Source organism: Mesocricetus auratus, unplaced genomic scaffold, assembly GCF_017639785.1.
Source record: "Mesocricetus auratus isolate SY011 unplaced genomic scaffold, BCM_Maur_2.0 Super-Scaffold_100055, whole genome shotgun sequence".
Taxonomy (NCBI): Eukaryota; Metazoa; Chordata; class Mammalia; order Rodentia; family Cricetidae; genus Mesocricetus; species Mesocricetus auratus.
In genome coordinates this window covers 4251744-4279651 of record NW_024429232.1, presented here as the reverse complement: position 1 = coordinate 4279651, position 27908 = coordinate 4251744, and the positions used below count along the sequence as shown (strand labels likewise).

Here is a 27908-nt window from a genome sequence, read left to right as displayed (position 1 = left end):
GGCCCGAGGTGTCCGGAGCGGAAGCCGCGGTGCCGGGTGGGAGTCCCGGGCAGAGCCACTCTACGAGGGGCGGAGCCTGAAGAGCGCCCTCCGGTAGCGGGGTCAGCCCCGGTAGACGAGATGACTCTGTGGAGGGCTGTTCCGTGCTCTGTTCTGTGGCTCAAACATCCTGACGTCTCGGGTGGAGCGGGAAGGGCGAGCGCTCAGGTGTTCCCGGAAGGGTGATCTCTATCCTGGTCACTGAAAGAAAGGCCGGAGTCTTTCCTTCAAAGCAGACCCATGGCTGGTCACAGGAAGGAGCCGCGTTGGGACTTTGTGGTCAGGGAGAAGCAGCCAGGATGAGGACCCTTGAATGTCAGACCCGGGAGCCAGGGCTTAGCCTGGAAGCAAGGAAGGGCCAGTGGGAAGGGGAAACCTCAGGCTTGTAGGAGAGAATTGGGTTCTTTGCTGAGTTAGGGCGGAGGCGAGCCTGGTGAGACACAGGAACCCTCAGCTGGAGTCCCGAGGGGCAGGGGGTGATAGGGTTCCAGGGGAAGGCAGGTGAGGACTGGAAGTGCAGTCTGGGCTAAGACCACAACTCAGCCATGGGTGGGACAGTTAGGAGAAGTGAGGTCCCACTGCGTTTATCGTCAGTGTGTGTGCCGGAACCCACCGCCTCCGCACCCTGCTCCCTCCTGCACTCATGACCGTGCCTTCGTTGGTACCAGGAAGGGTCTGAGTCCGTCGTCCTCTGATGGTGCAATGGGGGGGGGGTGCGCAGGAAAAGGTGAATTCCCCAGGAGTTAGTGTTGATGTAGGTCTGGGACCATTGACTCTGGTACTAACCTTGCTGTCTGGTACTAACCATGCCACTAACCATGGCAGTGAGTGCCATGACCCAGACCCTCACTGCAGACCTGCCCAGTGCAGTAGGCAGGAGAACTTGGCTAACAATTAGAACACAGTAGGTGACTGAGCCCAAGGGTACAGCCAGCGTTAGATGGCCAAGGAATAGGTAGAGGCCCACATGGGCTCCCGTAGCAGACCCCTGGAAAAATCACTTACATCTCTGCTCCCCTTGTTTATGGGGGGTCTGGGAAGTCTTCCCTCAGCCCATCCGCCTATCTGCCCCCACCTCCCCAGTCAAGACCTGGGTTGCAGACCCCCTACCTAGGGCATGGCTTCTTTTAGCTACTTCTTCTTGAACTCCTGGAAATTTCCCATTCCTCTTAGGGTAATCAGACTAGGGAAATCACTTCCCATCTGTTAAATGGGATCTAGGGACCTGACCCAGGCAGATAAGGTATCCTGAGGTAGACCTTTTCCAAGGCCTTTTCCTTCCAGGTTATAGGGGATGCCCAGGCACCCAAAGGCAACCTGGAAGTGGAAACTGATCTCAAGAGGTCACCAAAAGTCCCTACTGGAATCTTCTCTGCCCTTCCCTCCAAGATTAGCTGAACCCTGCTAATTGTGGCAGCCCTCACATGTTCCCCTCCCCCACAGCCTCTTCCTCTCACCCCTCCCCCTTCCATCAGAATGATAAAGAAAGGGACTGCCAGGCCAGTCCTAGCATGGCCTCTGGCTGGGACCCAACCTCGACTTTCAGTCCGTCTGCCTTGAGCCCCTTGCTAGCCCAGACCCCAGCCCAGGGCTGCCTCCCCTGCATGGGTCCCTGCAGCAACTCTCGTCCGAGGCCTCCAAAGGCAGAGTCTCCCCCCAAGAGGAGGAAGAAGAGATACCTGCGGCATGACAAGCCCCCCTACACCTACTTAGCCATGATCGCCTTGGTAATCCAGGCCGCACCCTTCCGCAGGCTGAAGCTGGCGCAGGTGAGAGGGTCCCTCATGTTTGTGGGCCGTAGCTGTCCCAGGCCTGCCCCCCCTTACTGTAGGCCCAGGCTCCCTCCGCCTCTACCTAGTCCACATCTCCTAGCCAGTGGGGCCAGTCCTGAGAGCAGCTTCCACCACCCCCGCCGACTCTGCCCTCGGGCACAGAGAAGGGGTACCCTGCTGCCGGCTGGGAGGGAGGGAGGGAGGGGGCACTGTTCCTATCCCTGTCTCACCTCCCAAACACTCTGCCTGGTTTCAGATCATCCGTCAGGTCCAGGCAGTGTTCCCCTTCTTCAGGGATGACTACGACGGCTGGAAGGACTCCATCCGCCACAACCTCTCCTCTAACCGGTGCTTCCGTAAGGTAGGGAGGTCTATGGCCAAACTCTGGGGGCGGCCGGTGTGGGCACGGAAACCCTGAGCTTCTGGGTGGGTTAGCCACACCCAAACCAATCACTCTCCAGGTGCCCAGGGATCCTACAAAGCCCCAGGCCAAGGGCAACTTCTGGGCAGTGGATGTGAGCCTGATCCCCGCAGAGGCGCTGCGCCTTCAGAACACTGCCCTGTGCCGGCGATGGCAGACCCGGGGCACACACAGAACTTTCGTCAAGGACCTGAGCCCGTACGTGCTCCACGGCCGGCCATATCGGCCGCTCATTCCCTCACCACCGTCCAGGGAGGGCTTCAGCATCAAGTCCCTGCTAGAGGACCCTGAGAAAGGACCGACGCGGCCCCAGCAGCCTGCGCCAGCTGGACAGAGCTCCTCAGCTCAGGCAGGCACCTGGTCCAACGGGGAAGAAGGGGTGTGCACTGTATCCCCTAACTCCTCTGAGAAGCCTCTGTGGCCTGTCTGCTCCCTTCCTGGGCCCACAAGAATAGAGGGGGAGACTTCCCAAGGGGAAGTCATCAGGCCTTCTCTCTCCCCAGAGCAGGGTAGCTGGCCGGTCCACTTACTTCAGGGTTCCCCAGATCCCATGGGAATGACCAACAGCGGGTGCAGAGCTTCCCTGTGGGGTCAGCTACCCACCTCGTACTTGCCCATCTACACTCCCAACGTAGTGATGCCCCTGGCCGCCCTCCCTCCCACCTCTTGTCCCCAGTGCCCATCTTCAGCCAGCCCAGCCTACTGGAGTGTAGGTACTGAATCCCAAGGGTCCCAGGACCTGCTCTGTGATCTGGACTCCCTCTTCCAGGGAGTGCCACCCAACAAGAGCATCTATGATGTGTGGGTCAGCCACCCCTGGGATCTGGCGGCTCCCGCCCCGGGCTGGCTGCTCTCCTGGTACAGCCTGTCGTAGTTCTAGGCAGGCAGGGGCTGCTTCTCCCTTCCACCCCTGGACACCATTTTGATGGGGAACCAGAACTAGGAGCACGTCCACAGCAACAGCTTTAAAACACCAGGCACAGGCTTGGTGAAAACCCACAACTTTAATTGGGCTACTCCAGAAAGGGTTTTGCCTCTGCTAGACACAGCAGGTCTGGCCAGTCCTGCCTGACTCTCCTCCACACAGGGCTCCGGTCTGGGGAAACATTCGCAGCTAGAGTAGTGCCTCTTTTCTTGATCTCACCTTCTCAAGCCTCCATGCCATCCATCTGTCCTTCCCTGTCACCACGCCTTCCTGGCTCCAGGCTGGGGGAGGGAGAGCCTAAGTGGGTCCAGTCTGAAATCCTGCCCCTGCCCCTCAGCTGCCTGAGTAGGAGGTAGCACCTTTGGGGTAAAGGGTTAGGAAATGGAAGACTGGACCCTACATGATTTGGGGGTGATGGAAGGAGGGGGAGAGGTTAACAGTAAAGGAATTTACAACACTTTAATTCCAAGTCTGATTTTGGGGGCAGGGTGGTGACTTGGGAAACCACTTGGCCCGGGGTCTGCTTCCTGCAGCTCTGGACCCCCTGCTGTGAGCTTCGATAAGGGCAAATGGTGATAAGGTTAGGGTTAGGGCCTGTGGCCCCGCTGGGGGTGGGAGGGTGGAGGCAATCATTTCTCCCAAGCACAACATTCCCTGGCCAGATCAAGAAGGGAAAGGGGAAACTGTTGGGGGCCCTCAAAGGCCTGAGTTTAAAAAAAAAAGTTGACCTAGGAGGTGGGGTACAGGAGCGTGGCCGCGCCTCTGCCAGCAGAGGTGTATTCTCCTGGCCCAGACCTAAGCAGGCAGGTCCCCTGGAGGCTCCAGAGTCAAGCCAGAACAGCTGTTGGGGCCGGGACTTGGAGGGCTGCCAGGAGATGGTGTAGGGGTGCAGGAAGTCCCAGTGAGCGGGGTGTCGGTACTGAGGGAAGAAGGGGTTCCAGAGCGCGGGGTCCTACGTCTCCGGGCTGGCCCCAGTTCCACTTGACCCACTCGCTCAGCGAACTTGAGCGAGCAGATGGTCTCCCCGAGATCTTCAGTCCTCGTGGAGATCTACAAGAGAGGGCACTCATCCACAGTCCCGGAGAGCAGTACTTCCGACCTGCAGCAGCTCAGGGACCCACCTGCAGCAGCAGCACTGCGGTGGTGCCAGCGCCAAGCGCCGGCTGCAGCAGGCGGGTGAGCTGTGAATCTCGGAAAGGGACGTGCGGCCGCCGAGCTCGGAGCGCGGCCATCACTCCTCCTAGCGCCAGCAAAGAGCGGTTGATTGACTGGGCTTCCCGCAGACGCCGGGCGCCGTTGGGATCTCTTTGCAGAGGGCTGACCACCCCTGCTTTCCACACGCGCTCGGATCCTGCCAGGTCCACCAGGTGCAGTGTGCCTGCGGGCGCAAATGAAACCCATGCGGAGGGAGACCTCTAGGGAGCCGGGGAACGATCAGGACTTAAGCACAGTCGGTGGTACCTGTGATACCCTGGGCACGAGACGGAGGTGCCCCATGCAAAGTCAGCGTAATTAGGGCGTGGGAGCGTGAGCTGTGCTGGTTCATGACAGTGGATGCCGTAGCTCGGTTGCTCCTCCCCAGACTCAGCATCTACATATATACACACACACACACACACATATATATATACTCCGAGAGAGATCTATAGATACAGACATGGCCCCAGGTGGGAGCAGACAGGGGCTCTGAAGGTCTCACCTGGTGCAGGGTTTCCAGGTTAGGCACATCCCAGTGTGTGAGGCCAGTCACTTGAATCCCCCCCTGTCCTGCAGGTCCCTGCCTCACAACCAGGCGTTCTGGAGGCCCTGTAGCTAGGAGGTCCCTGGTAAGAAAGGGCGGGTTTGGTCCACGGGTTCTAAAGGTGGCTGTAGGACCCGGGGCAAGGAGAAAGCCGCCCACGCATCCGCATCCCTGACCTGACTGCCTCGTTGTAGATCTCCACCATGCTGAGGGTTACATGGTGGTGCCCTCCAGTCCCCATCTCCCGGAACAGCAACTGCAGTGCCCTAGGAGCTATGCCAGGGTCCTCAGGTGGGCCCTGAGGAGTGTGCAGTGCCACATTGGACTCTCATACAAACCCCCGGTGCTCCCCACCTTCCACCCCCAACTGTGAACTCCAGCTCACCTCCATACTGTAGGTTTTCCCAGTCCCGGTCTGACCATAAGTGAAGATGCAGACACTGTACCCCTGGAGGCACGACAACACAGCTGGCTCTAACTGCCTGAAGACCTAGGGACAAAAGACATGGGAGAAGGGTCAGCCCTTGTCTGCGCCCCTGTTGGAGACCTGGAAGGGGAGATGTGCAGTTAACAAGATGCGGGCAAAGTGTAACCCTCTGGGAAGAGGCCCCTCCCTCAGATAGAAGTGTGCTAAGAATTGGTGGGAGGGGCCTAACAGAAAAGATCGGTTTAGGAGAGAATGTAGAGTCCCAGAGGCCATTAGGAGGTCCTGGGGGCAGTGGTCAGGAGCTTAGATGCCAGGGCTAGACTTCCTGGTTAAAGCCTGAGGCGACTAGAGACCAGACACTAATTAACCATCCTTTCTATGCTTCTCGGGGTCACCCCTCTCTATGCCAACTAATGGGAAATGCGTGCTGGGGAACCTGAGTAACCCTGACAAAAAAAGAATGAACATAAACACGGAATGGTGGCTCATGCCTTTAGTCCCAACCCTCAAGAAGCAGCGGCAGAGCTGGGCATTAGTGGTGCACGCCTTTAATCCCAGCACTCTGGAGGCAGAGGTGGGTGAATCTCTGTGAGTTCAAGACCAGCCTGGTCTACAGAGTGAGTTCCTGGTCAGCATCCAAAGCTACAGAGAAACCCTGACTCAAAAAAAAAAAAAAACAACAACAAAAACAAGAGGGTCTCTGTGAGTATAGGGGTTAATTACCAGGCCAGCCAGAAATACACAGTGAGACCCTATCTAAAACAACAACAGCAAAACAAACAAACAAAAACCCAGCCTGATCTATAAAGCAAGTTACAGAACAACTAGGACAACACAGAGAAACCCTATCTCAAAAAAAAAAAAATCCAAGAGGGTCTCTGTGAGTATAGGGGTTAGTTCTAGGCAAGACTATGGGAACTCAGGCTCTGAGATGCAGCTGAGGGACACATGGGGTTGGGCAGAGATATGGACACAATTGATAGCCTCTTCAGTAACTACATAGCCAACGTTCGTATTAGAAGGTCCCCAGAAACTGAATGGCTGTCATTTCTGATTGATGTCTTGATGATCATATAAACAAAGTCTAGAATTACCAGAGTGAGGATGAAAAGTTCAGGACTGGGTGGTACAATGGTGTATACTGGTAAGGAACTTCATGAGAGATACCTTTGGAGCCGGGCGTTGATGGCGCACGCCTTTAATCCTAGCACTCGGGAGACAGAGGCAGGTGGATCTCTGTGAGTTCAAGGCCAGCCTGGTCTACAGAGCGAGTACTAGGACAGCCTGCAAAACAATAAAGAGAAATCCTGTCGAGGGGGGGGGGACCTGGTCCAGGCTGCCCAGAGTATAGTAGAAAAGTATAGGAGCTGTGCATGGATGCACTTGGGATGGGGTGGGAGATGAGGCCAGAGCCATGTATAAGACAGAGATAAATGGGAAATCAAGTCAGATGGGTCCATCCCTGCTAGACACTACATTATACCACTTCTGAGAACAGCAGGTAGCCTGGGGCTTCTTTGCCAGCTCTGTCCCTTACCTAATCCCTCCTCAGCTCTGAGCCTCCACCTCAGTCACAGAAACTCCAGCAGCACAGTTACTGTGCAAATGGAGACACGAGCTTGGGGGGGAGGCTGCTTTCCACTAGCGTCTGGCCAGAGAAGAGGGCAGTAGTATAGATCAGAGCAGGCAGTGGGGGAGCCCTCGGCAGCTGCCCTGCTCCCTTGTCAGCTATGGGCTCACCTGACTGCCTTGGGGTCACAAAGCAAGCAGAGGTTCTGCCTTCCCCGATGGGCAGAGCCTGGGTTATAAGAATGCTGGGTGGTAAAGGCTCCAAGCCATCACCCATAGGACCACAGGCCTGTCTTCACCATTGTGCACCCATCCATGCTCTTGTACACTTGTACACAAACAGTAACTCGCCTTGGACGGGTTCATCTTCCTTAGTCTCTGTTGGGCAGCCAATCCTGTCTCCACAGACTTTCAGTGGTTCCCTTCCCTGAGGAAGCCCAGCCTCCCACCTCCTAGATACTAGATACTCAGACAGTCATGGAAGAGGGGATGGGCCTCTTCTGGACCCAGGGGACTTTGAGGAAGGGTCAGGAAAGATGCAAAGTTGGCGTCACCTCCTCCTGGCTGGCATCTGGAGGAAAGACCCAGTCCAGGCGAAAGCGGTGCTGGCGCCCTCGGTAGCAGGTGGCGATGGTCCCCCCTTGTCCAGGCTCCACGCTCACCGGGCTGGAAGGTGTCCCTTCTGCTGGTCTCAGTCGACATAGCACACGTATATTCCCTGCATCGGGGACCACAGCAGCAGATTGTCTCCTGAGCCCTGAAACGCAGACAGCTCTTCTGCGCTGTAGTCACCGCTGCTCCACTCCCAAAGTCCATCTTACCCTTGAGTTCCAAAAGCCGTCCTGAGCATCCAGTTGGGGGGCCCTGCTGTGCCTCTGAGAGCTGATTCCTAGCTCCTCCAGCTGACAGAGCCCCAAGGGCCCAGGATACCTGTGAGGAGAACAAAGACAGGTGTCCAGGCAACTCTAAGTGAAGTCGGGTGCTGACAGCTGTCCTTTTGGCTTCTCAGCAATGCCAGTTTTCACAGCACAGAAATGAGGACACAGAAATGATGTATGAGGTGGAGGCAGAAACAGGTGGATCTCTGCGTTCAAGGCCACCCTGGTCTACAGAGTGAGTTCCAGGAGAGTCTCGAAAAACCAAAAAAAGAAAAGAAACGAGGACACTTTGAGGTCACTCAGTAATTATTGCAATCAATCCAAATGCCTACGAGTGACCTATTGGTACAGGGAGCTCCTGAGGGACAGAGTGGGAGAAACAATAAGAGGCTCCCCTAGGAAGAACAGTGAACAGAACAGGCTGCCCTCAGAGAAGGTACTGGGAAGGGAGAGGTCCTCACCTGGCCCTGGGCCTCACTCAGCGAGCCCTGACAACTCTGGGTAAAGGTGCTGACCAGTCCTCGGAGGTCCCCACAGCCCTGACGAAGGCTGGCCATCCGAGCCCGAAGTCCTAGAGGAGGAAGGCCATTGAGAGGAAAAGAACAGATTCCAGAGCTTTCCCAGAAACTGCTTTCTCCTCGCCCTTACCTGCCAGCTGTCCATGGACTTGCTGCAGCTCCTGTCTGCAGTTCTGTTCTGTGTCCTGCTGGAGCTGCTGGAGGGCCCCTCGGAGGCCCTGCAGCTGCATCTCCTGCACCCCCAGCTGTTCCCCCAACCCCACTTCTGTCACTGGGGAGACAGGCACCAGGCCCTGCCCCAGACTTCACCTCCCAGCGCCACAGCCCTCCTGATCCCTAGGTCCCCTAGCCCACCTGGACTCGGAGGGCTTCTGTGGTGTCTTGGGCCTCTTGAAGCTGGCCCTGCAGCTCCAACAGAGCCCCTGCCTCCTCCTGTAGGAGAGCAGGAGCCAGATGGGCCACAGAGCCAAATGGAAACTCAGGAAAGGGTTTCTTACAGCTCCATTTCGCAGATGGGAAGGCCAAATCAGGAGTGGCAAGAATGCCTAACCCCACGTACTCAACTCCACGCAGGGCTCCCTGTCCCCGGCTCTCTTTTCTCCTAAGGTTACTCAGAGAGACCAAAAATGGGGTGAGGGGTTTTCTGTGAGCATCAGCCTCACTGATGGGCTGTCCTACAAAGACTGTCCCAGAGTTTCTCCACAGTTGGAGACAGTCCCCTACTAAAGCAAACACAATAGCAGCGAAATAGAGTACCTGTGGGGCTCTGGCAAGGGGGCCAGGGCCCCAGCGCAGCAGGAGGTCCTGAGTAAGACTCAAGCTCTGTTTCAAGACTTCATTCTCCAGCGTGAGATGTTGAACTCTTTTCTCTGAATCTGTCACCCCCTGGCAGAGAGGGGTGCCATCAGGACTCCCCTGAAGTCCCCTTGGCTTTCCAGTCTGTTCCCCGTGCTCACCCCATAGCCTCACCACTCCCAGGCGCAGTCTACTGAGCTCTTCTTCCTGCTGCTCCAACTGCTGCCTCAGCTCTTCCAGCTGTGGAGAAATCAGGGACAGGATGGCACTGCTGTTTGGGTCCCGTGCCAGCCCTGTCCCTGCCGCTCCTGATTCGCTTACCTGTCCAAGAATGAGCTGTTCCAGCCGCTGCCAAGCTCCCTGTTCCTCCTCCAACTGGGGAGGCCGATGTTCCTGGGCCTCATCCCCGGGTACCTCATCCAGGATAGGGGTGGGTTGAGGGGAGCTTTCTTCTTGTGACAGAGACCCTAAAGAGCGGTGAGTCAGTCACAAGTAAGGAAATGTCCAGCCTAGAGATAGCAGAGCCCATTCTGAGAGACCCTGCTCCCTCCACAAACAGCGGTACCCTTTACAAACCATCTAGATCGGAGGGCTGCACTGGGCAGGGTGGCTGTGTCCCCTGAAGCAGGACCTGCCTCCCCCTGGGGCTCCGTGTCCATGCCAGAAGGGCCAAGAGCTGACTTGTTACTGTCAACAGTGGGGGGACCTCACCAGGCTGGGATGAAAACAACCAGAGCGGAGGAGTTGGGGCTGTGTGGAACACAGAGGCTGCTGAAAGGAGCGGTTGCTAGAGATCACTGCGCTCACCTTGCCTGGGTCAGGAGTCGTCCCACGGCTCTCTTCTGCCCCCAACTGGAGGGAGAGGAACTCAGCAAGGCGCATGAGTGCCTCTTCCAGAGACACCTCAGGGGCTCCACCCTCGGCTCCTTTCGGACCATCCTCAGATTCTGAGCAGCCTTCGAGGCCAAGGAGTGGAAGGAAGAGGCTAGATGGAGGCTAGGCCTTTTCCCCTCCCAGTGAGGTCCCAGCACTCCAATCGCAGCGCTCCCTTCCCCAGCAGCTCCTCGGCATGAACCTACCGGCCAGGCTGTTCAACTCGGTCCACAGCTCTGATGTGATCTGATCCGGGCGGCGACGACCCCTAGGTTTGCCAGCGTTTCTCTGGGAAGAGAATATGGGACGCCTGTGAGGGTGCTGGCACATGTGGGTGAGCTTCCCTTCTGAAGGGGCCAAGCGGTTTGGGCTGAGGTCTATGACCCCAACACCTAGACAGCCCTATTTCCCAGCGCCTAAGGACGACATAAGCTGCACAGGTCGGCCACCACCAGCTCTCAGGGTGACGGTGGTAACCAACCGCGATGCAGGCCCACTCCGCTCACCTGGGTGGGGTCGCCGGGGTCCGCGGCCGCCGCAGCCCCGCCATCCCTGCGGAAAAGACTGTAGAAGATGTAAATGAGCAGAGAGTAAAAGGCGTACATGGGGGCGCGGGGCGGCAGAGAGCACCGCTTCGCGCCGCCCCGCGTCCCCGCACCAGGACTCGGCACGCGCCCGCCGCAATGCCCATGCGCATGCTCGCGGCGGCCGCCCCCACGGACGATCTTCCGCGGGCGGAGGGCGCACACTGAGGGGCGACCGCGGGGAGCCGCAAAACCTGTCCTTGAGGCCCTGCCAAGCGTTTTCCAGTACCTATTTCGCAAATAGTGGGCGCAAAGAGCTCCCGCGGCTGTCTAGCCTCTTTTGGAAATCCTGGCCCGCACAGCGCGGAGACGCCCCCCCCCGCCAAGGTACGCGCGCTCGCTCAGCAGCCGTCAGCGCACAGGTGCACAACCCCTGCTCCCGCGGTGGCCCCGCCCAGACCCCGCCCCTCCCCGGAGCCCGCCCCGCCCACACCTCCCTTCGGTCACCGCCTCGCCCCGCCCACAGCCGGGCAACACCCCTTCGAAGCCGCACCCCGCCTCCAGCCCCGCCTACATCCCCGCCTCGGATCCCGGACCCTTCACCATCCCCGTGCGCGAGCCGAGTTGTACGGACGCGGCGCGCGCGCCTTTCATCCCAGCACTCGAGAGGCAGAGGCAGGAGGATCTCCGTGAGTTTAAGGCCAGCCTGGTCTACAGAGCGAGTTCCAGGACGGCTAGGGCTACACGGAGAATCCCTGTCTAAAACACAAACCTGTACTGCACACCCTCTGGTCGGGACCGCCACCCTCCCAGCCCCACCCCTCCAGAGCGGGCCTCGGCCTTCCGCAGGCCCCGCCCGCCGCTCTAGCCTGAGCTCCTCTCGTTGGTGGAGGTAAGCCGGTTGCTCCGGGCAGCGCCACGGGAGGGCGGGCTAAGAGGCGGGGCTGACTGTTGTGGGCGTCGCCAGGTGCTGCCTGGCTCAGGCTGGTTTGTGCGGCTGCTTGTTCCCTACCGGGGCGTGGGAAACCGTTTCTCTCCAAGTGCTAGGGACTCGGCCCAGGTCATACAGCAAGGGGCCGTGCACATTGCCGTTCCGAGTACCCGCTTGAGCGCCAAAACAACAATCCCATTCCCCTTCCGCAGTAAATTAGTCTTTCTTCCCTGTAGGTGAGTCCAGTGACCGCAGAGCTCCAAAAAGTTTGGGACTGGAACCTATTCTAATGTCTACTCAGAGGTCTCTGGGACTTGAGATACCCGGGGAACTGCGCTAAAGGTTCCAAGTCGCCATCCTCTGTTGTACTTTCTTCTCTCCAAAACTGACGGTCCCTTTCCTGTCTCCTCAAACTCACTACTGTTCAGGGTGCCATGGTCTCCAAATCCAGGAGTGAATGGAGTACTGTCCTGTCCCACCTGGTGCTGGCTGCCGTGTCTCTGCACGCAGCGGTGAGCTCTGTACAGGTAGGTGGATATTCTTACTTTCACAGACTATGTAGACCCCTGAACTAGAAAGAGGGTGGCGGGAGGAGTGTGTAAGGCTGGATCTCCTTGATAATCTCAGACTCTGCTTTTTTTTTTAATCTTACTTGCATTGTTATAGAAGGTGTCAGATCCCCTGAAACCAGAGTTACAGACAGTTGTGAACTGCCATATGGATGCTGGGAATTGAACCCAGGTCCTCTGGAAGAGCAGACCAGTGCTCTTAACCTCTGAGCCATCTCTCCAGCCCCGACTCTTTGCTTTTTAAAAGGGCGACTCCTGGCTCCTTAACGTGTCTGTCTTCCCTGTGTCAACAGTCCAGCCGAGGAGCCGCTGCTGGCTTCCTTCTCCAGACGTTCGCTGCCGTCGCTATGCTGGCCCCGGGGCTGAACACGCGTGAAGACTGCCTTGCGGGAGCTTGGGTTGCCACAGTCATCGGTCTGCCTCTTCTGGCCTTCGATTTTCACTGGGTGAATGGAGACCGCTCTTCTGCCAACCTGCTTCTGGGAGGAGGCATGGTGTTGGCGGTGGCTGGGAACCATCTCGGCCCTGAAGGGTGCTCTGTGGCTGGGCAGGCAGTGCTGCTGGTGGTGGCAGTGACCATCCTTATTGTAGCTGTTTTCACAGCCAACACTTACGGGATGTGGGGGGGTGCCATGCTGGCCGTGGCAGGTCTCCTGAGCCGTCTAGAAGAGGACAGGCTGCTGTTGCTGCCAAGGGAGGATGTCTGTCGTTGGGCCCTGGCTGCGGGCAGTTGGGCTTATTGCCGGGCCCTGCGCACGCAGCGCCTGCAGTGGGAGTGACACTGGAAGGCCCGGCTTCTGTTCCAGGCACTGCTCCCCTGCCCATGGCCTGCATCCGAGCCTCTCTCTGAGGGACAGGCTTCCTCTTGAAACGAGCCTGCTGTAGATTCACTAATTGGGGGCAGAGCTTGGGTGCTGTCCCTTCCCTGGTCATGCATGTGTGGAAGGTTGCCCAAAGCAGAATGCAACAGGTCCTCAGCACACTTGGGGCCTGATTCTGGGAGGAACATGGTTGTGAGTCAGAGGCCAGATTTCCAATAAACCTTAGGAATATACAGGAGTTTGGAATCTGCTTATTCTTGAGCTGGCTTCCTTAGGCCTCCAGGGTATGTATCAGCTGACTTCCCTCAGCAATGAAGGGGTGATGTGCTTTAACTAGGAGAAGGCATTATTCCTCTTGGAATTCTGGCAAATTTGCCAAGAGGACGCCAGTGTGCTGGGCATGGTGGTGCAGACCTTTAATCCCAGTTGGGAGGCAGAAACAAATCCATCTGTGTTTTGGGCTAGGCCGGACTACACAAGTTGAATTCCAGAATGGTCAGTGCTGCATATAGTAAGACCTTATATCAGAAAGAGAGAGAGACAGAGAGAGAGAGAGAGACTCCGTGCTGAAAAGACATAGTTTTGGGTCTTGGTTTTGGGACTTAGTAGATTTGCATAGATCCCTGGTGGACCTGGCAGGTGGCCCCCGGGGCAGTGACCTTCACAAGCTGGGTTAGTAAAAGGCCGAAGAGGGCTGTACCTTAGCGATTCCCAGGAACTGCACATCTGATTTGCTTACTACCCGTTTGACCTCCTCTAAGGACCCTTTTTGAGTCTCCCACCCTGGGGCTGGGCCGAGGGCTGGGTTGTAGTGTACCCAAGCCTTCGCTCTTCCGGTACTTGACATCTTGTCGACGTTTATCACGTCGCTCCAGAGTAGTGGTCTGGGCTTTTTAAGTTCGTGCCCTTCCACTCCAGTCAGCTAGGCCGGAGCCTGACGCACGCACGCAAGCCCGGACTTCTGTGGACAATGGCCCAGGCACACCCCGACATGGGAGTCTAGGGGCGCCGTGCACTCTGGAGGAGCCCGAGCCTGGGTGTTTTCCCAGACCCGAGGACGCACCCTCCGCCGCCCTCTTCTCCCCTCCAGCCCCCTGGGCCCCACCCCCTTCTGTTCACCTTCTAAGGTGGGTGGGCCCTCCCTCCCGCATTCTCGCTCGCCCATTGGCGGGGGCCACCGCATCGTCTAGACCCTCGCGGTGCTACCATTGGCTCGCGCGGGGCACACGTGACTAGGAGGACGAGGGGGCGGTGGCGTGGGGGGGTCCGCAGCGAAAACAAAGATGGCGGCCGCGCCGGGGTTGGTGGCCGGGGCCGCTGCGGGCCGACGCGCGGGCCGGGCCCACTGAGGCTGCGGCGCGGTGGGCAGGTTGCGGGGTCGCCGCGGCAGCGAGAAGCCGGCAGGGGCGCGCGGCGACCCTAACTTCCAGCCGGCGAACGCGCCGGCACCCGCCCGCCGGGCCGGCCGGCCGCGATGTCCGGCGCCGAGGAGGCCGGCGGGGGTGGCCCGGCTGCGGGGCCCGCGGGTGCCGTGCCGGCCGGGGTCGGGGTAGGGGCCGGGCCTGGGGCTGTCGCGGGGCCGGCTGCGGCGGCGCTGGGCGAGGCGGCGGGGCCCGGGCTCCCGGACGAGGCGGGCCTGGCCGGCGCTCGGCAGCTGCAAGAGGCGGCCGGCGACCCTGACGCGCCGCCCAAGAAGCGGCTGCGGGCGGCCGAGGCGGCCGAGGCGGCGGCGGCGGCGGTGGCAGCGGGCAGCGGGAAGCTGGAGGAGCGGCTGTACTCGGTGCTGTGCTGCACCGTGTGCCTGGACCTGCCCAAGGCCTCCGTGTACCAGGTAGGGCCGCCGGCCCGGCGCCGCGTCGCTGGAGGCCGGGGGCCGGTGGCCGGGAACCCTTTCCTATCCAAACATCCTTCCAGGCCGGCGAGGCTCCTTGTCTTTTTCTTGCTCAGAATCCCATTTTCCGTGTTCCACGGTACCCTTCGCTCCCCCGTCTGAATTTCCTTTCCCCTCCTTAGATCTCTTGTCTGCGCCTTCTGGTTCCTCCGGGGTGCCCTCCTTGACATGTTCCAGATCCTTTTCAGCTGACCTCACAGAGATCTGTGAACAGGTGCCCGCCTACCTTGCCTACTGCTCAGCACTGCCCCTCACTTCTAGACCTCCTGGAGGAGGAAGACGCTTCTTAACTGAAGATAGGGCCCCAATTCTGGCAGCCACACCCCCCCAAGAGTGTCCTTCCATGCCTGAACAATTAAGTATACCTCTTTCTCTGCCCTGTGAAGCCCTGTTTTCTTCTGAACTGGAAGAAGGAAGGGCCTCTCATCCTTTCCCAGTTCTAATCTGGGTGAAGCCACCTGCTTTTTGGGTTCTTCCTCCTGCCCCAGCCTGGCCAGTTTCCTACTACGGGCTCATCTCACCCATGCCAAGCTGGCTTCCAAGGTTATCAGTGCATAGGAACTTCGTCCTAACCCTTCCCATCTGAAGACCCAGTGTGCCAGTAGGACCCAGGGTACTTGTCTGTGTGGGCCTAGCAACCTTCTCCTAGGTAGAAGAGAGCAGACCTCTGGTTCGGTGGGGATCTCTGTCTGCCTTCCCCTGGTCTCAGTTCCCGGTCCCTATCAGCTCCCTTTGTATTTACTGTAGCTGAAAGTGGCTGGTGAGGCCTGTTTCCCTGCTTCTCTTCAGACTGAGGAACCTGGCTGAGGGCCAGTATAGGTCTCGTCTGTAAAGCTGTTTTCCCACCCTTTGGATCTCTCTGTTCTTGCCTTGGCCTGAGGTGTGTGTTGTGTGTGGGAGGGTTCCAGTGACTGGGATGGGACACTCACCCTCTTAGGTGTTATCTTGGGGCCAGCTGGGGGGTACATTTCCTGCAGCTACTGGCTCTAACACCAGTGTTTACCTCTCTTTTTAGGGGCCATTGGTATCTGCTCACAGCCTTTTTTCTTGTCTTGGCTTCTTGGTCCTTCTTAGTGGGAGAGCTCTTCCTTTCCTAGGATTGAGTGGGAGTCTGGCAAGACAGGCCAATGGAAGGGGGTCCCAAAGAATTCAGGGGTTTCTTGGTTGTCCCTGGCATGGTGGCAGGCCACATGAGACTAGCTGGTTCATAGCAGTCTACACTGTGTTAGGAATTGCTCTGACTTGGGCAGCTGGAGTCAGGCAGCCAAGGAGGTGCGGTAAGTGTGATGTGAGTGAGGGGCTGCCTTCTCAGGCAGCCAGGGAGTTCCTGGGGCACACTTGGTGACTCAGAGGAGCTATGGGCATTGACAGTGATCTCTAGGCACTGCCACGAGCCCCCTTCCTATCTTTCTGCATAGGTAAATACCCAGAGCAAAGATGTTTCCCTGTTACCTGCAAAGACTGGGAGAATTTTCTAGAATATGTGGTTTTGAAAGTGCCCTTGGGCAAATGTTGGAACTTTGCCTATGCACAGATAATCTATAAAATGGGAGTGCAGCATGGGGAAGGATGAAGTTTCCTAGTATCTTAGAATGCTTCCAGAAGTGCAGTGCAGCTCCTGGGGGTCCTGTTGTCCCTGCCAAGGTGCCAGACAGGCCTCTTCACGCTTCTTCTCAGGATCTGGGCACAGACATCAGTGCCCTGGCCAGGATCCACTGCTGGCCACCTCTGCCTGAGCTCGTCTCGTCTCTTCTGTTAGCCTTCTTGTCTAACGCGTGCTCTCTTTAGACAGCCTTCGCCGGCAGCATTTGCCTGACCTCAGCAGAACACAGGGCTCCAGGTGGCCCCAGGCATGCTGTGCATTCTGGGAGCTTACTCAGATGCTCTGCTGGGGAAAAGAAGTGGGAAACCGTGCTGTGCCTGGCATTGAGTGTGGGGAAAACTTCATGGACTGCTGGAGTTGGCTGGCTGGGGGTGTGGTAACTTGAGAGTGTATTATCCATATGTCACCTGTGCTGCCAGGGAAGCCCGGGGAGGCAGACGAGAACAGACTCGGCTGTAATGTGGGCTCATCCACCTGCTCCTGAGATAGCCTTTGGACCTGCAGGGCCAATTCCCACGGCCCCATCATACACTGACCTATCACAGATGAGGAGATTTGCTCAGGTTGTCTGACCAAAGCTGTCAGCCAAGTAGCTCTTACCCCTGGAGCCCGTGTCAAGTGCCGCAGCAGGTGCAACAGGTGCTTTGATGCTTTCTGTGCGGGCGTTAGGTACATCCTGGGCAACTGGCCTGGCCAGGTGTGTAGCCTCCTTCCTGAGTCTGGGGTGGGCCCTTCCATAGTCAGGCAAGCACTATGGCAGGTGCCTCGTAGGTGGCATGAAGGCCGGAGGGAACCCGCACAAGAACTTCTAGCTCGTCCAGACTGGGCAGATGAGCAGACAGTTTGTGCTGGCTCCCTGTGCTGGCTGTGTTCATGAGGCCAGAGGGCAGTGGGGTCAGTCAGTAACTACCCGTGGAAGCGCCTTGTCATGGGGAGTCCTAGCCTGAGCCCTGACCTGCTTCCCCTAGCTTTCCTGCTACAGTTCTTCACATACTGCCCAGTATGGATGTTTGTAAGATAGACCCAGCCTTGACCTGATTCTTTGGGTGTCAGCCAGGGTCAGCCTCTTAGCACTGCATCTGACAAGATACTCCTCCTTCTTCCACCCTTCACAAGCTTTTGAGTTCAGGATCAGTTAAGTGAGCTTTGTCGTAGAACACAGTGAATCCGGCTGTATCTGATGTGGGCCCAGACACTTTCTGTGAGCACAGCCCTGGGTCACTGTCCTCCTACAGGGTTTCCACTTGAGCTGCCCTTTCCACAGCCCTCCCCGCCTCTTTGCTTCCTCTTGGGCCTGGCTAACAAACCCATCTTGGGGCTCCTTTTCTCCCTTTGACAAGGGTTCTTGTCCTTTCCTACTCGGCCCCAGAAGATGGTTGTTGATACGTTATGCTTTTGCCTTGCCTCTGGACATGGGAGACCAGATATCTGACTGAGAAAGGGGCTAGAAAACATTGGTCGTCTCTACTCAAGACCCCCTTCTGAGATCGTTCGGTGTCCAGGGGCTGCCTCGCACATGGCCTGGGGTCCCCTGGCACTGACAGCGATGGTGCTTCTTTCTTCTCCCTCCTCCCACTTGTCCTTACTTATTTTATGGGCGTGAGTGTTGGGCCCACGAGTGTATGTGCACCATGTAAGTGCCTGGCACTGCGGAGGTCAGAGCAAGGCTTCAAACCCTCTGAACCAGGAGATGTGCATGGTTGTGAGCCACAGCAGATGCTGTTAGCTGCTGAGCCAGCTCTCCAGCCCTGATTGGTTCTTTGAGGCAGAAAAGAGTCTTGGGAAAGGTTCTGCTTAGGTATCCAAGGAAGGGGTGTGTGTGTGTGTGTGTGTGTGTGTGTGTGTGTGTGTGTGTGTGTGTATTACTTTTTAAATCTAAGCAGTGTTCATTTCTGAGTAAAAGCCACATTCTGAGAGATTGCTGGGTCCCACCTGAGTCCTGAGTCCTGGATGTGGCTAGTCTAGAATTTCAACTCCACCTGAGCAGAAGGTTCTTGTTCTTGCCTCCAGCATACTGGTTGTATACCCATGGACGAGGAGCCAGTTCTGGCGCAGGCCCATGCTTGCCTGTGTAAGTTCAAGAAGCTGGGTCAAGCCCCAAGGTGCCCCTAGGTCTGATGGAGCCTTACCTGCATCTAAGACACCATGGAAGACTCTAGAGAAGAAGAGTCTCCAGGTGGCTGAATGGCACTTTGGTATTAGTGCATTTGGGTACCAGTGATTTCTGTCAAGAGTCTGTGATCCACTGTGCCCTGAGCAGGAGGCTAGTCCGTTCATGTGGGTCTGGGGACCATCCATAATATTTTGGGCACCCTATGTTTGCGAGGACTGTGATCTGGGCTTGAAAGAGCCTGGCTGACCACAGGGAACTTGTCACCAACTATAAGTTGTGCAGGACCCATTTCTAAGACCTGCTTACGACTCAGGCAGGGCTTCTCCATCAGCATAACTGTTCCATCTAGCTCCTTTCACCCCAAGGAGAGCCCAGTCCAAAAAGAGCACTCCTGCCTAGGTATGTAGCCCAGTCTGAACACATATGAGCTGCCTGCAGGTCAGTAGATGAAAGGGCTAGGTGCTGACCTGGAAATGTAGGAGCAAATAACTATGTCTGGACCATTAGAGGAGCCTAGGGCCTCAGCCCCATAGGGGATAGAGCTTTACCAGCTTTAACATGGATAACTGCAGGGGTGGCATTTGTTCTAGGGGTTCTATAATCTGAGTGTCAAGCTTTGCCTCTATTACCTCGTCCTGTGCTTGAAAAGAAACTGGGACCAACAGAGAGAAGATGATGAGTCCAAGGTCATGCATGCTATTGGTGACTTATAGGCTGAGAGCAGAGCTCAACCTTGTCAGCTCCAAGTCAGTGTGTGTCACAAGAGGGCCTGGAAAAACCCACAGTGTTATCTTGGATATAAGTCCAGAGTTTAGCTGGTTGATGGTGGGATGGCAGCCTGGCCTGGCCATTGCAGAAGCAGTTTCTGGAGGTGCCTAGGAACTGGAACTGGCACTATGGAGTCATCTGTGGTCAAGCTCTTGGCTGGGCCAGTATGCCACAGAACATCCTGGGACTTGTTCTGCCACTCAGCTTAACTGCCAGGGCTCTAACACCTCACTTTCCCCAGACCTTGCAGACTTTCCCAGAGTGGCCCAGAGGAAAGCAGGGTAGGCACCGCTTCCCTGTGTTGTGAAGTTGGAGTTGATCTGAGTCTGGAATTCCCAAGAGAATAGGCCCTGTGGCCAAACCTAGCCCAGGCTTAGGTGGCTTCCACGGTTGGGAGCAGGAGTGATATTGAGAAGTAGTGATAGGATTGGCAGCCTCAGCTTCCCATCAGGAGGGCCCAGGACTCCTTTCCAAGTCTGCCTTGGCTGAGATTAGGACCATGTATCCACAGCCTGGTGTAGAAACCTTGTGGGGATCCGGCTGCAGCCAGGAAAACTACTGTTCCCCTCTACTCAGACTGGTAAACCCTAAAAGTGACTGCAGACCTGGGCCAGAGCTTCATCTAAGTGTCGGGCAGCTTCTTACCAGAAAGTGACTCAAGCTATGCCTTGTGTGGAGTGCTGGGGTTGGGTGTTTCAGTGCCGGTGTCTTGCTGGGTGAACTTTGATTTTTCTTTAAGATGGGGTCTTATGTAGCCCAGACTGGCCCAGAAATCACTTTGTATTCTAGTCTTGGCCTCAGACAGTCCTGCCTCTGCCTGCTGAGTTCTGCACTTACACCACTCCAGTCTAGGTAGAGTTCTTGGAGGATGCAATGTGGTCACGCCCTGCTTCTCTGGGGCATCCTGAGATCGCCTCTCTGAAACACTTGAACATTCAATTTTGTGTTGTATTTCCTCCTGCCTTCCAGAAGGAACATTAGTCATTGTCCCAGAAGTCCCTAGGCAGATGGAGTATAAAAGGACCATGACTTGGTCAGCACCTGCCCCATCTATACCCAGGTGTAGTCCTGAGCCCATTCCCATTGACTTCTAGGATGGACACAGCAGAACGGTTGTTCATCTCCACTTCAGGCAGGCTGGCCCCTGCTCTGTCTCTTCATCCAGGTCATAGTTGGGCCACTCTCCTTGTAGTGCATGCTTTAGTCATGTGGTTTCCCTGTGGGCGTGGGCTCTTCATCAGGCTTCTGCCACCATCAGGCCTCAGCATGTAAATCCCATCATTCACTGAGAGTGCAGAGAGCCTGCTAAAGCAATATGATGGCAGCTAAAATTTATTAACCATGGCAGCTATGCAGAAGTAGCCCCTGGCATGGCCAGGCAGTGGCTACATATGTCTCATTCCCTAATGCACACTTCAGTGTACAGAGCAGTCTCAGCATGGCAGGCCTGATGTATTGTACACACACATTCTGTCTCTCTGTCTGTCTCTCTGTCTCTCTGTCTCTCTGTCTCTCTCTCTCTCTCTCTCTCTCTCTCTCTCTTTCTTTCTCTTCCTCTCCCTCTCCTCTCTGCTCTCTCCTCTCTTTATTTTTTTTTTTTGTTTTGTTTTCCAAAACAGGGTTTCTCTGTGTAGACCTGGCTGTTCTGGAACTCTCTCTGTAGACCACAGAGATCTGCCTACCTCTGCCTCTCCAGTGCTAAGATTAAAGGTGTTCACTACCACGCCTGGATATTGGTCTCGCCTTTAACACTGAGTCCCTCTCATATGAGAAGGCTCTCTCGTAGTGGAAGCCCACCCCAGTACAGGGTTCTCTGGTCATCTAGCATTTTTTGTGGCACCAAATGGTTCTCAGTGTATATTGACTCAGTAAGAGACCCAGGTTCTGATAGTCTTTGTCTATGTAACCAAGGACCTCCAGCTAGTAGGTCTGCTCCCACTGATCCCATTTATATCAGCCCAACTCAGTACCAAGACCCACCTACCTTCAACTTGAGCCAGGTTAGCCTCCTGCCTGCTCTAGGCTTTGTGCCATTGGCTCTGGAGCAACCCCAGTAGGTAGTCGCCCTCCCTGGGTGCTAGCAACTGCTGGTTCTCACCTGTGTTATCAGCAAGGGCTAGTATGAAGGGGCCAGGGTTGACCTCAGCCTGAGCCACTTCCAGTCCCTACATGAACAGCCTCTCGAAAGCTAAGGGGTAAATGCCTGCCTCAGCAGCAACTATAACCCCATGAGCAGCTTGCTGGGTACCCTGACAAGCCAAACAAAAAAAACAGGTTCTGTGATGGGACAAATGGGAAAGCCAGGTTCCAAGCCCAGATGTGGTCATGTCAGCTGCCGTCCAGGCTTTCTTTAAATGTAGCCAGGACCTCAAGGCCCTGCTCTTCACAAAATCCAAGCTAGTTCTGTCCTGGAATGACACCCACTGTCAAGCAGCTCTCAGTATTTCCTAGGTACCAGCAAGACTTGGGAACTAGTGGGTACTCCTCTACTCCCTCACCCAAACCCCCAGGACAAGTGGTCTGGCTGGAGCCAGCAGGTGTGGGTGGGCAGGTGTGCGTGCAAGCATCCACAGGTCTGTGAGCTTCACCTCCCTTTCCTTCTCCGCAGTGCACTAACGGTCACTTGATGTGCGCTGGCTGTTTTATCCACCTACTAGCAGATGCCCGGCTGAAGGAGGAGCAGGCCACATGTCCCAACTGTCGTTGTGAGATCAGTAAGAGCCTCTGCTGCCGGAACCTGGCCGTGGAGAAAGCTGTGAGCGAGCTGCCTTCAGAGTGTGGCTTCTGTCTTCGTCAGTTCCCTCGCTCCCTCCTAGAGAGGCACCAGAAAGAGGAGTGCCAGGACAGGTAACCATGGTGAAAGCGTGGCCTTGTGATCTGATCAGACCTTATTGGCTGGGCCCTGGGGACCACATATACAGTCCATTGGTAACCCTGTAGACCCAGGTGGTAAGAGCATGCCTTTCCACAGAAAATAGTTAGGGTCAACACCGCAGAGTGCTCTATGGATGTGATGGTCACCCTCTAGGATTCTCTGTGGCTACTAGACAGGTCCTTACAAAGTTTAGTACAGCAGGATCAGTTTGAAAGTTCTGGAAAGTTTGAGTGAGACTCTTTTGTTTGACAGCCCAGTCCCAGCAGATAGAAACAGCCGCTTGCCTGGCAAGGCCCTGACACCAAGAGCTTTCCTACAATGAGGCCACGTGGGGTCTAGTGTCATGGTCAGCGGCCACTTGCCTCTGGGCGGAGACGTCAGCACTGGGCACAGGAGGCTGTGGTCTAACCTGCAGTGCTTCTCTCCTTCCGTCTCCGTGCCTTTCACATGCATGCCTCCAAGGGCTCTAAGTGGCTGCGCTCACAGCTCATTGTGTCCTACAGGAAAGCGTTTGTGGTTGGGCAGAAGCAGCCTCTGGAAGACTGCTGGGCGTGGCCGCTTGCCCGGCCACAGGGTTGACCACTCCTCTCCACTCCTCCCAGGGTGACACAGTGCAAGTACAAGCGCATTGGCTGCCCGTGGCATGGCCCTTTCCACGAGCTGACAGTGCATGAGGCTGCGTGCGCTCACCCAACCAAGACAGGCAATGAGCTGATGGAGATCCTGGACGAGATGGACCAGAGCCACCGCAAGGAGATGCAGCTCTACAATAGCATCTTCAGCCTGCTCAGCTTTGAGAAGATCGGCTACACAGGTGAGACACCCCACATTCCCCTGCATGCCACACAGGCGCTGTCTGGGTCTAGAGGGCTGGCAGCCAAGAGCCGGGAAGGCAGTAGGCTCTGGGTAGTGGGCACAGGCTGCGCCGATGGCCAGGCTCTGGAACACTCCAGGTGGACAGGAGGATGGCTTGGGGAAGAAGATAGGTTGGAGACTGAGCAGGAGGGATGCACCTGCATGGCTCTTACAGAGGTCCTTCCCACCTGTCCTCCCTGTCTCTGCCTACCACCCCAGCAAGACGACCCCCTTACTGTATGGGGCTCCCCAGATTGGGGGTGTTGGGTCTAACTAGAAAACTGGATATGTTTTGGGCAGTCTGGGAGCTTGGGGCCTTACCTTTGGAGCACAGAGCAAGAAGAACATTCCATCAAGTCAGGTCCTGTCTGCAGATGTTTACTGAAGGCCACAAGGCCTCCTGAGGCTGGCAAGAAGCTTGAGCAGGGCTCCAGAACAAGCTGAGGGTCTCAGCTCAGACTGTAGAACTGGATGCCCACAAATGAGTAGGCTGGACCGGGCCTATGCTCGCTGGATCTCATGGCTCCCAGGCATCTGCCACCAGCTTTGAACATGTCGGGGAGCAGGAGCCAGGCCAGAGAACAAGAAGCACCTGCTGATACTGGGGCCACTCAGGGAAACTTCATTCCCTCCACTGCTCAGCCTACAGCAGGTGGCCAGCTCAGAGCACCCAGGGCAGTCTTGGACGTCATCATGCCATGCTGCCTAGACTAGCCCAAGCAGGCCTGAGATGCAAGGGCCAGGCCTGCGTCAGCAGGAAGCTCTGGGTCTTGCTTAGGAGTCGCCTTGGCTGATCTCATGACCTGTGGGGTCTGGGTGGGCCAGGCCATGTGGCTACAGCAGGGGCTGGGTGGGAAGCCCTGTCCACGAAAGAAGCACTGGCTGCCTAAGAGCCTACACGTCCACAGCAGGATGTGCCAGCCACAGGACTGCAGAGGCAGGTCTGCCTGCCGGGCAACAGCCCCACAGACAGCTGAACAGAGTCCACAGCGCAGCAGCAAGGACTTGGCACTCCCCTTGGGCAGGACCAGAGACCATATGCCCACCTGCTGGCTTTTCTGGCAGCTTTGTATCGGAACCAATAAAGTGCACTTGTTCTCAGAACTGTATCCTGTCTGTGTGTCTGCTTACCCCGCCCCTTCGGGGACAGGGGACTGAGGGTAAGGAGGGTGGCACTGTGGGTTGGCCACACCTGGGCCACGTGGCCCAATGTCCCACAGCCTCAGGACTCTCCAGCTAATTGGTGTTAATTCTGTTTGTAGTTATTTCCCCAAAGCTTGCGCACTTCCATTTGCCATAATTGCGTTTGACTTACCTTGTGACAAGTAGAACGCACTATCTGGGTAAGTTGCCTTCCTCCCTGGCTGAGCCTGTCCTTGGCCTGTTGGGGAAGGCTCCACCCCCTGGCCCTCCCCAGCACTAACAGTTGACTGTCTGGCCCTGTCTGTCTCCACAGAGGTTCAGTTCCGGCCTTATCGCACTGATGACTTCATCACACGCCTGTACTATGAAACACCACGGTTCACAGTACTGAACCAGACATGGGTCCTGAAGGCTCGTGTGAATGACTCGGAGCGCAACCCCAACCTGTCGTGCAAGCGCACACTTTCCTTCCAGCTTCTCCTCAAGAGCAAGGTCACGGCGCCCCTGGAGTGCTCTTTTCTTCTGCTCAAGGGCCCGTACGATGATGTGAGGATCAGTCCTGTCATTTACCACTTTGTCTTCACCAACGAGAGCAACGAGACAGACTATGTGCCGCTGCCCATCATCGACTCTGTGGAGTGCAACAAGCTGCTGGCTGCCAAGAACATTAACCTGCGGCTCTTCCTGTTCCAAATACAGAAGTAGGACAGGCCCAGGCTGCCTGAGGAGCAGAGGGCTGCAGTCCAGTAGTGCTGTCCCACCCCTTCCTAGCTTGGCAGCAGCTTCACACAACTATCTGATCATTTTAGCAAAGGAGGCGAACAAGCAAAATGAAACCCTGAGAAAGTCTGCATGCGTGTGCAGGGGTCTCTGCCTCTGGCCCACCTTCCTGCCCTGTGCCTCCCACCTCCTGCAGGCAGCCAGAGGCTGGGCTGACCACAGTGGAAACCGTACTCTGTGCTCCTCAGGTACAGGTGGTGAGGAGGGCGAGAAGCCAGCCACCCTCACCCCAGCTCCCATCCTCAATCGAGGTGGCACGGTGGTTCCCTGGCCAGGCTCAGGGGCCCTGGCTAACTTCAGACAGCATATTTGATTGCAATTAAAAAGGCAGCCTTGTTTCCTACTTTCTGTTTTGTTGGAGGGGAACGTGTGGCTGTGAATGGACTTGATGGGAGATTTGGTTTGGCCTGGTGGTCAGAACCTGTCCTGTCCTTGTTACCGCGCCTGTATGTGCCCCCCAGGAGAGACTTAAGAGAGACACTGCCTCCCCCACAGTCTCACCTGAGATTGGGACCAAAGCCTGGCCGGTGAGCCAGAGAGGGTCCCGTCTCCCCCTCCCCCACCCCCCAGCCGTTGACCACTCAGAAAAGCAGGACTTGGCTAGTAGGGCTCAGCAAATGTTTTCGGAATGCAGGGTGAAATTCTGTCTCTTCCAGAAAAAAATTAAACTCTACAGGCTCTTTAAGTGATGCGATTTTAGCTAGAAATAATCCATTCGCTTAACTCAACAGAGAGGGCCCGGTGTCCTCAGGGTGCCAAGGAGACAGTCACTAATGGTGGCGGGGACATCACAGGACCAAAGCAGAGCAGTGTGGTTTATTGCCTGAGCAGGGTGGGCCTTCCCCTTGCTGGGCCGTTGACAGATGCTGTGGGTGGTGTCTGGAAGCAGGACAAGTAGTAGGGACTCCCAGAATGTGAAGCAGCCATGCTTGATACGGCTAGGCCCGTCCTCTTCCCTCGGCTCCTCAGAGATACTGAGAAGGGGAAACTTGCCTCCTGCCATCTTTGCTTAGGAGATGAGGCTCTTTTATCATAGCTTTTCATTGCTTTAATACCAAAGAACCGGTGTCCTTGGCCCTGACCAGACCTTCACATGCCTCAGAGTTCGTACACCCCAAGCAAACTGCCTGGGCCTACACTGCCTTGTGCCTTCCAAGCTAAGGGACAGGGTAGTCCTGGCCATGTGGGTGTAGTTCCACCGACCCTGACCTTCCAGGGGGCAGGGGGCTGAGAGACGGAGAAAAGGAGCTGTGATACAGGGAGCAGGCCCTGTCTTTTCCTGAGCACAGCCAGGAACAGACCCGTGCGGCCCTCCTGCTTTCTCTTAAGCTGAAAGTTTTTCAACACCTTGTTGGCTTCCTACATGGGACTTCAGCAGATGTGACCTGGCTGGGGGGGGGGGCGGTGAGAAGGCCCATACTTGCCTTCTGCCTGCTACCAAGGACCCCATGCCAGATTCCAGCACAGCCATGGGAGCAGCGGCCTTTGACTCACACAGCTCCCCGATGTCTTCTGCCTTTAGGCGTGCTCACCTGGCAGGCACGGGAATTTTGGGAGTGGGGGGCTCCCTCTGGAAGTCCCTCTTGATTCCGAGGTGATGGTATGAAAAGGCGGGGCAGAGCCAGCTTGCCCTAATAACCTGTGTCTGGATGCGTGAGAGACTGACTTACCGAAGGAAGCCTAAAGGCTCCTGGGAAGAAACGGGGTAGGAGGCTTATTCCCCATGGGCACAAGCCAGCTGGGACACAGCGGGCGTGAGGAATGAGGCTGGGCTGGCAGGGTCTCAGAGGCAACAGAGCTTTAGGTATTTGTGTGGGGGGCCGAGAGGCATACCCCAGTGCCCATACAGGGTTGGGGCAGTGCCCAAGTGAGACCCGCCAAGGAGTGTGGTATGTACGGGTACCCAGGGGAACTGCTTAGGCCTCCACCAGTGACAGGTTCAGTGTCGCCCTACACTATGACTCAGCCCAGAGGAAGCAGACGTAAAGAAGACTACTATGTCTCTCGGCTATGCTAGGGACTGGCATACAAACTTTTCAGCATTGTCATTGTGGGTCCTTTATTGGGGGGGGGTACCACATCTCCTGGCTTGTGTCCAGAATCTTGTTATCTTGCTGTCCTAACCTGGCTCTTTATCTGTTGTCTCTGAGATTGGGAAGAGGGGTTCAGCCTCAGTAGGTGTTGCGGAGGCGGAGGGGGTAGCATAGGCCAAACTAGGCCCCACCCCTCTTCCACCTGTCTCATCCCCACTTCCTGTGAGCCCCCACATCCCTCAGTTTGCCTGAAGTGAGACATTTACAAAACAATAAAAGTAATTTTCTAAAGAGCAGAGCAAGAAGTGTTTTTATGGTTGTTAGAAATGACTTACATGTCAGTTTTGTGGTTTGCATTTTCTTTGAGTATCTTCTGTATGTACCTGTAGTTAAAAAACTATTCCAAACCATGGTTTGTCTGTGTTTCCTTACCAGAAGACAGGCTCAGGGTACGGTGCTCTGCTGGCCTCCCTTGCTGATCAGCCGTTACCCCAGCTCCAGGCCTAAAAGCCCTGTGAAACACTTGGACAGAGAAGTTGGATCACCCCTAACGGGAAACTGACTCCACACAGTTGTCTCTCTGACTTACATACCAGGGCATGTGTGCCCCCCCAATAATAATAGTAATAATAACTGAAAAAAAAAGGATGTAAAATAGTCTTCCAGGGCAAGGCACAGTCTGAGAAAAAGCTTTCACACATTACAGAGTGCAGTAGAACAGCCAGAACTCAGCAGAGCTAGAGGAAAAGCAACTCGTGGTGTTTCCAACAGCCTGGTTGGCCAGTGTCGTGTCGTAAGCCTGCTGATTCGATACCTTCTTCCCGTGCCACCCTTCCTCTCTCCCATCACCCCTCACACACCTCGCCAGCCTGCCTTCTCCATAGTGGACTTGGCTTCAGAGGCTTTGGATGGGAAGGACCGGCAGTGCAGGCCTCCATAGCTATCCGGACATCCGAGAACCAGCAAGACCCAGCCTAACAGCTGCCCTCATGGGAGGTCTGCTGTGTCCCATTTTCCCGTTCACCCTATGCAACTCCGGGAGAA

General features: G+C 56.3%; 3 protein-coding genes across 8 annotated transcripts; 2 read left to right on the top strand and 1 right to left on the bottom strand.

The window, feature by feature from the left end:
- The first annotated feature begins 46 nt into the window (after positions 1-46).
- On the top strand, positions 47-3620 carry Foxh1 (forkhead box H1). 2 transcript variants are annotated; one of them, XM_040736333.1, is made up of 4 exons: positions 47-836; positions 869-1808; positions 2068-2172; positions 2273-3620. In XM_040736333.1, exons 2-4 carry the CDS (start codon positions 1464-1466, stop codon positions 3104-3106), a joined length of 1284 nt encoding a protein of 427 aa, XP_040592267.1. In that variant the 5' UTR covers positions 47-836; positions 869-1463; the 3' UTR covers positions 3107-3620. The 2 variants fall into 2 exon arrangements, with proteins under 2 accessions (XP_040592267.1, XP_005086060.2); XM_005086003.4 differs by having other exon boundaries at positions 47-1808.
- On the bottom strand, positions 3222-11272 carry Kifc2 (kinesin family member C2). 3 transcript variants are annotated; one of them, XM_021222965.2, is made up of 19 exons: positions 11255-11272; positions 10465-10522; positions 10165-10246; positions 9893-10041; positions 9662-9800; positions 9407-9552; positions 9260-9325; positions 9047-9175; positions 8645-8722; positions 8421-8535; positions 8234-8343; positions 7716-7824; positions 7449-7612; positions 5284-5388; positions 5075-5196; positions 4857-4980; positions 4619-4748; positions 4279-4535; positions 3222-4207 (listed from the first exon to the last, which is right to left on the bottom strand). In XM_021222965.2, the coding sequence occupies exons 4-19, from the start codon at positions 9965-9967 to the stop codon at positions 3953-3955; spliced, it is 2124 nt and encodes a 707-aa protein (XP_021078624.1). In that variant the 5' UTR covers positions 9968-10041; positions 10165-10246; positions 10465-10522; positions 11255-11272; the 3' UTR covers positions 3222-3952. The 3 variants fall into 3 exon arrangements, with proteins under 3 accessions (XP_021078624.1, XP_012980631.1, XP_005086097.1); XM_013125177.3 differs by lacking the exon at positions 11255-11272 and adding an exon at positions 10772-10863; XM_005086040.4 differs by lacking the exon at positions 11255-11272 and having other exon boundaries at positions 10465-10656.
- Positions 11000-27160, top strand: Cyhr1 (cysteine and histidine rich 1). 3 transcript variants are annotated; one of them, XM_040736334.1, is made up of 4 exons: positions 14074-14634; positions 21787-22025; positions 22656-22867; positions 24365-27160. In XM_040736334.1, exons 1-4 carry the CDS (start codon positions 14278-14280, stop codon positions 24754-24756), a joined length of 1200 nt encoding a protein of 399 aa, XP_040592268.1. In that variant the 5' UTR covers positions 14074-14277; the 3' UTR covers positions 24757-27160. The 3 variants fall into 3 exon arrangements, with proteins under 3 accessions (XP_040592269.1, XP_021078662.1, XP_040592268.1); XM_040736335.1 differs by lacking the exons at positions 14074-14634; positions 21787-22025; positions 22656-22867; positions 24365-27160 and adding exons at positions 11000-11374; positions 11842-11940; positions 12276-13036; XM_021223003.2 differs by lacking the exons at positions 14074-14634; positions 21787-22025; positions 22656-22867; positions 24365-27160 and adding exons at positions 11411-11649; positions 11842-11940; positions 12276-13036.
- The last annotated feature ends 748 nt before the right edge of the window (positions 27161-27908 follow it).

What these genes read in the sequence shown, in the direction of transcription:
- Kifc2 (XM_005086040.4), bottom strand. Translation starts at nt 10,563, where the DNA reads ATGTACGCCTTTTACTCTCTGCTCATTTACATCTTCTACAGTCTTTTC. An exon ending in AACAGCTCATTCTTGGACAG is followed by an intron (nt 9,326 to 9,406) that starts GTAAGCGAATCA and finishes ATTTCTCCACAG; the next exon opens with CTGGAAGAGCTGAGGCAGCA. An exon ending in TGAGTGAGGCCCAGGGCCAG is followed by an intron (nt 7,825 to 8,233) that starts GTGAGGACCTCT and finishes TTCTCCTCACAG; the next exon opens with GTATCCTGGGCCCTTGGGGC.
- Cyhr1 (XM_040736334.1), top strand. Translation starts at nt 14,278, where the DNA reads ATGTCCGGCGCCGAGGAGGCCGGCGGGGGTGGCCCGGCTGCGGGGCCC. An exon ending in CCAAGGCCTCCGTGTACCAG is followed by an intron (nt 14,635 to 21,786) that starts GTAGGGCCGCCG and finishes CCTTCTCCGCAG; the next exon opens with TGCACTAACGGTCACTTGAT. An exon ending in TGAGAAGATCGGCTACACAG is followed by an intron (nt 22,868 to 24,364) that starts GTGAGACACCCC and finishes CTGTCTCCACAG; the next exon opens with AGGTTCAGTTCCGGCCTTAT.
- Foxh1 (XM_040736333.1), top strand. Translation starts at nt 1,464, where the DNA reads ATGTTCCCCTCCCCCACAGCCTCTTCCTCTCACCCCTCCCCCTTCCAT. An exon ending in GCAGGCTGAAGCTGGCGCAG is followed by an intron (nt 1,809 to 2,067) that starts GTGAGAGGGTCC and finishes GCCTGGTTTCAG; the next exon opens with ATCATCCGTCAGGTCCAGGC. An exon ending in CTAACCGGTGCTTCCGTAAG is followed by an intron (nt 2,173 to 2,272) that starts GTAGGGAGGTCT and finishes ATCACTCTCCAG; the next exon opens with GTGCCCAGGGATCCTACAAA.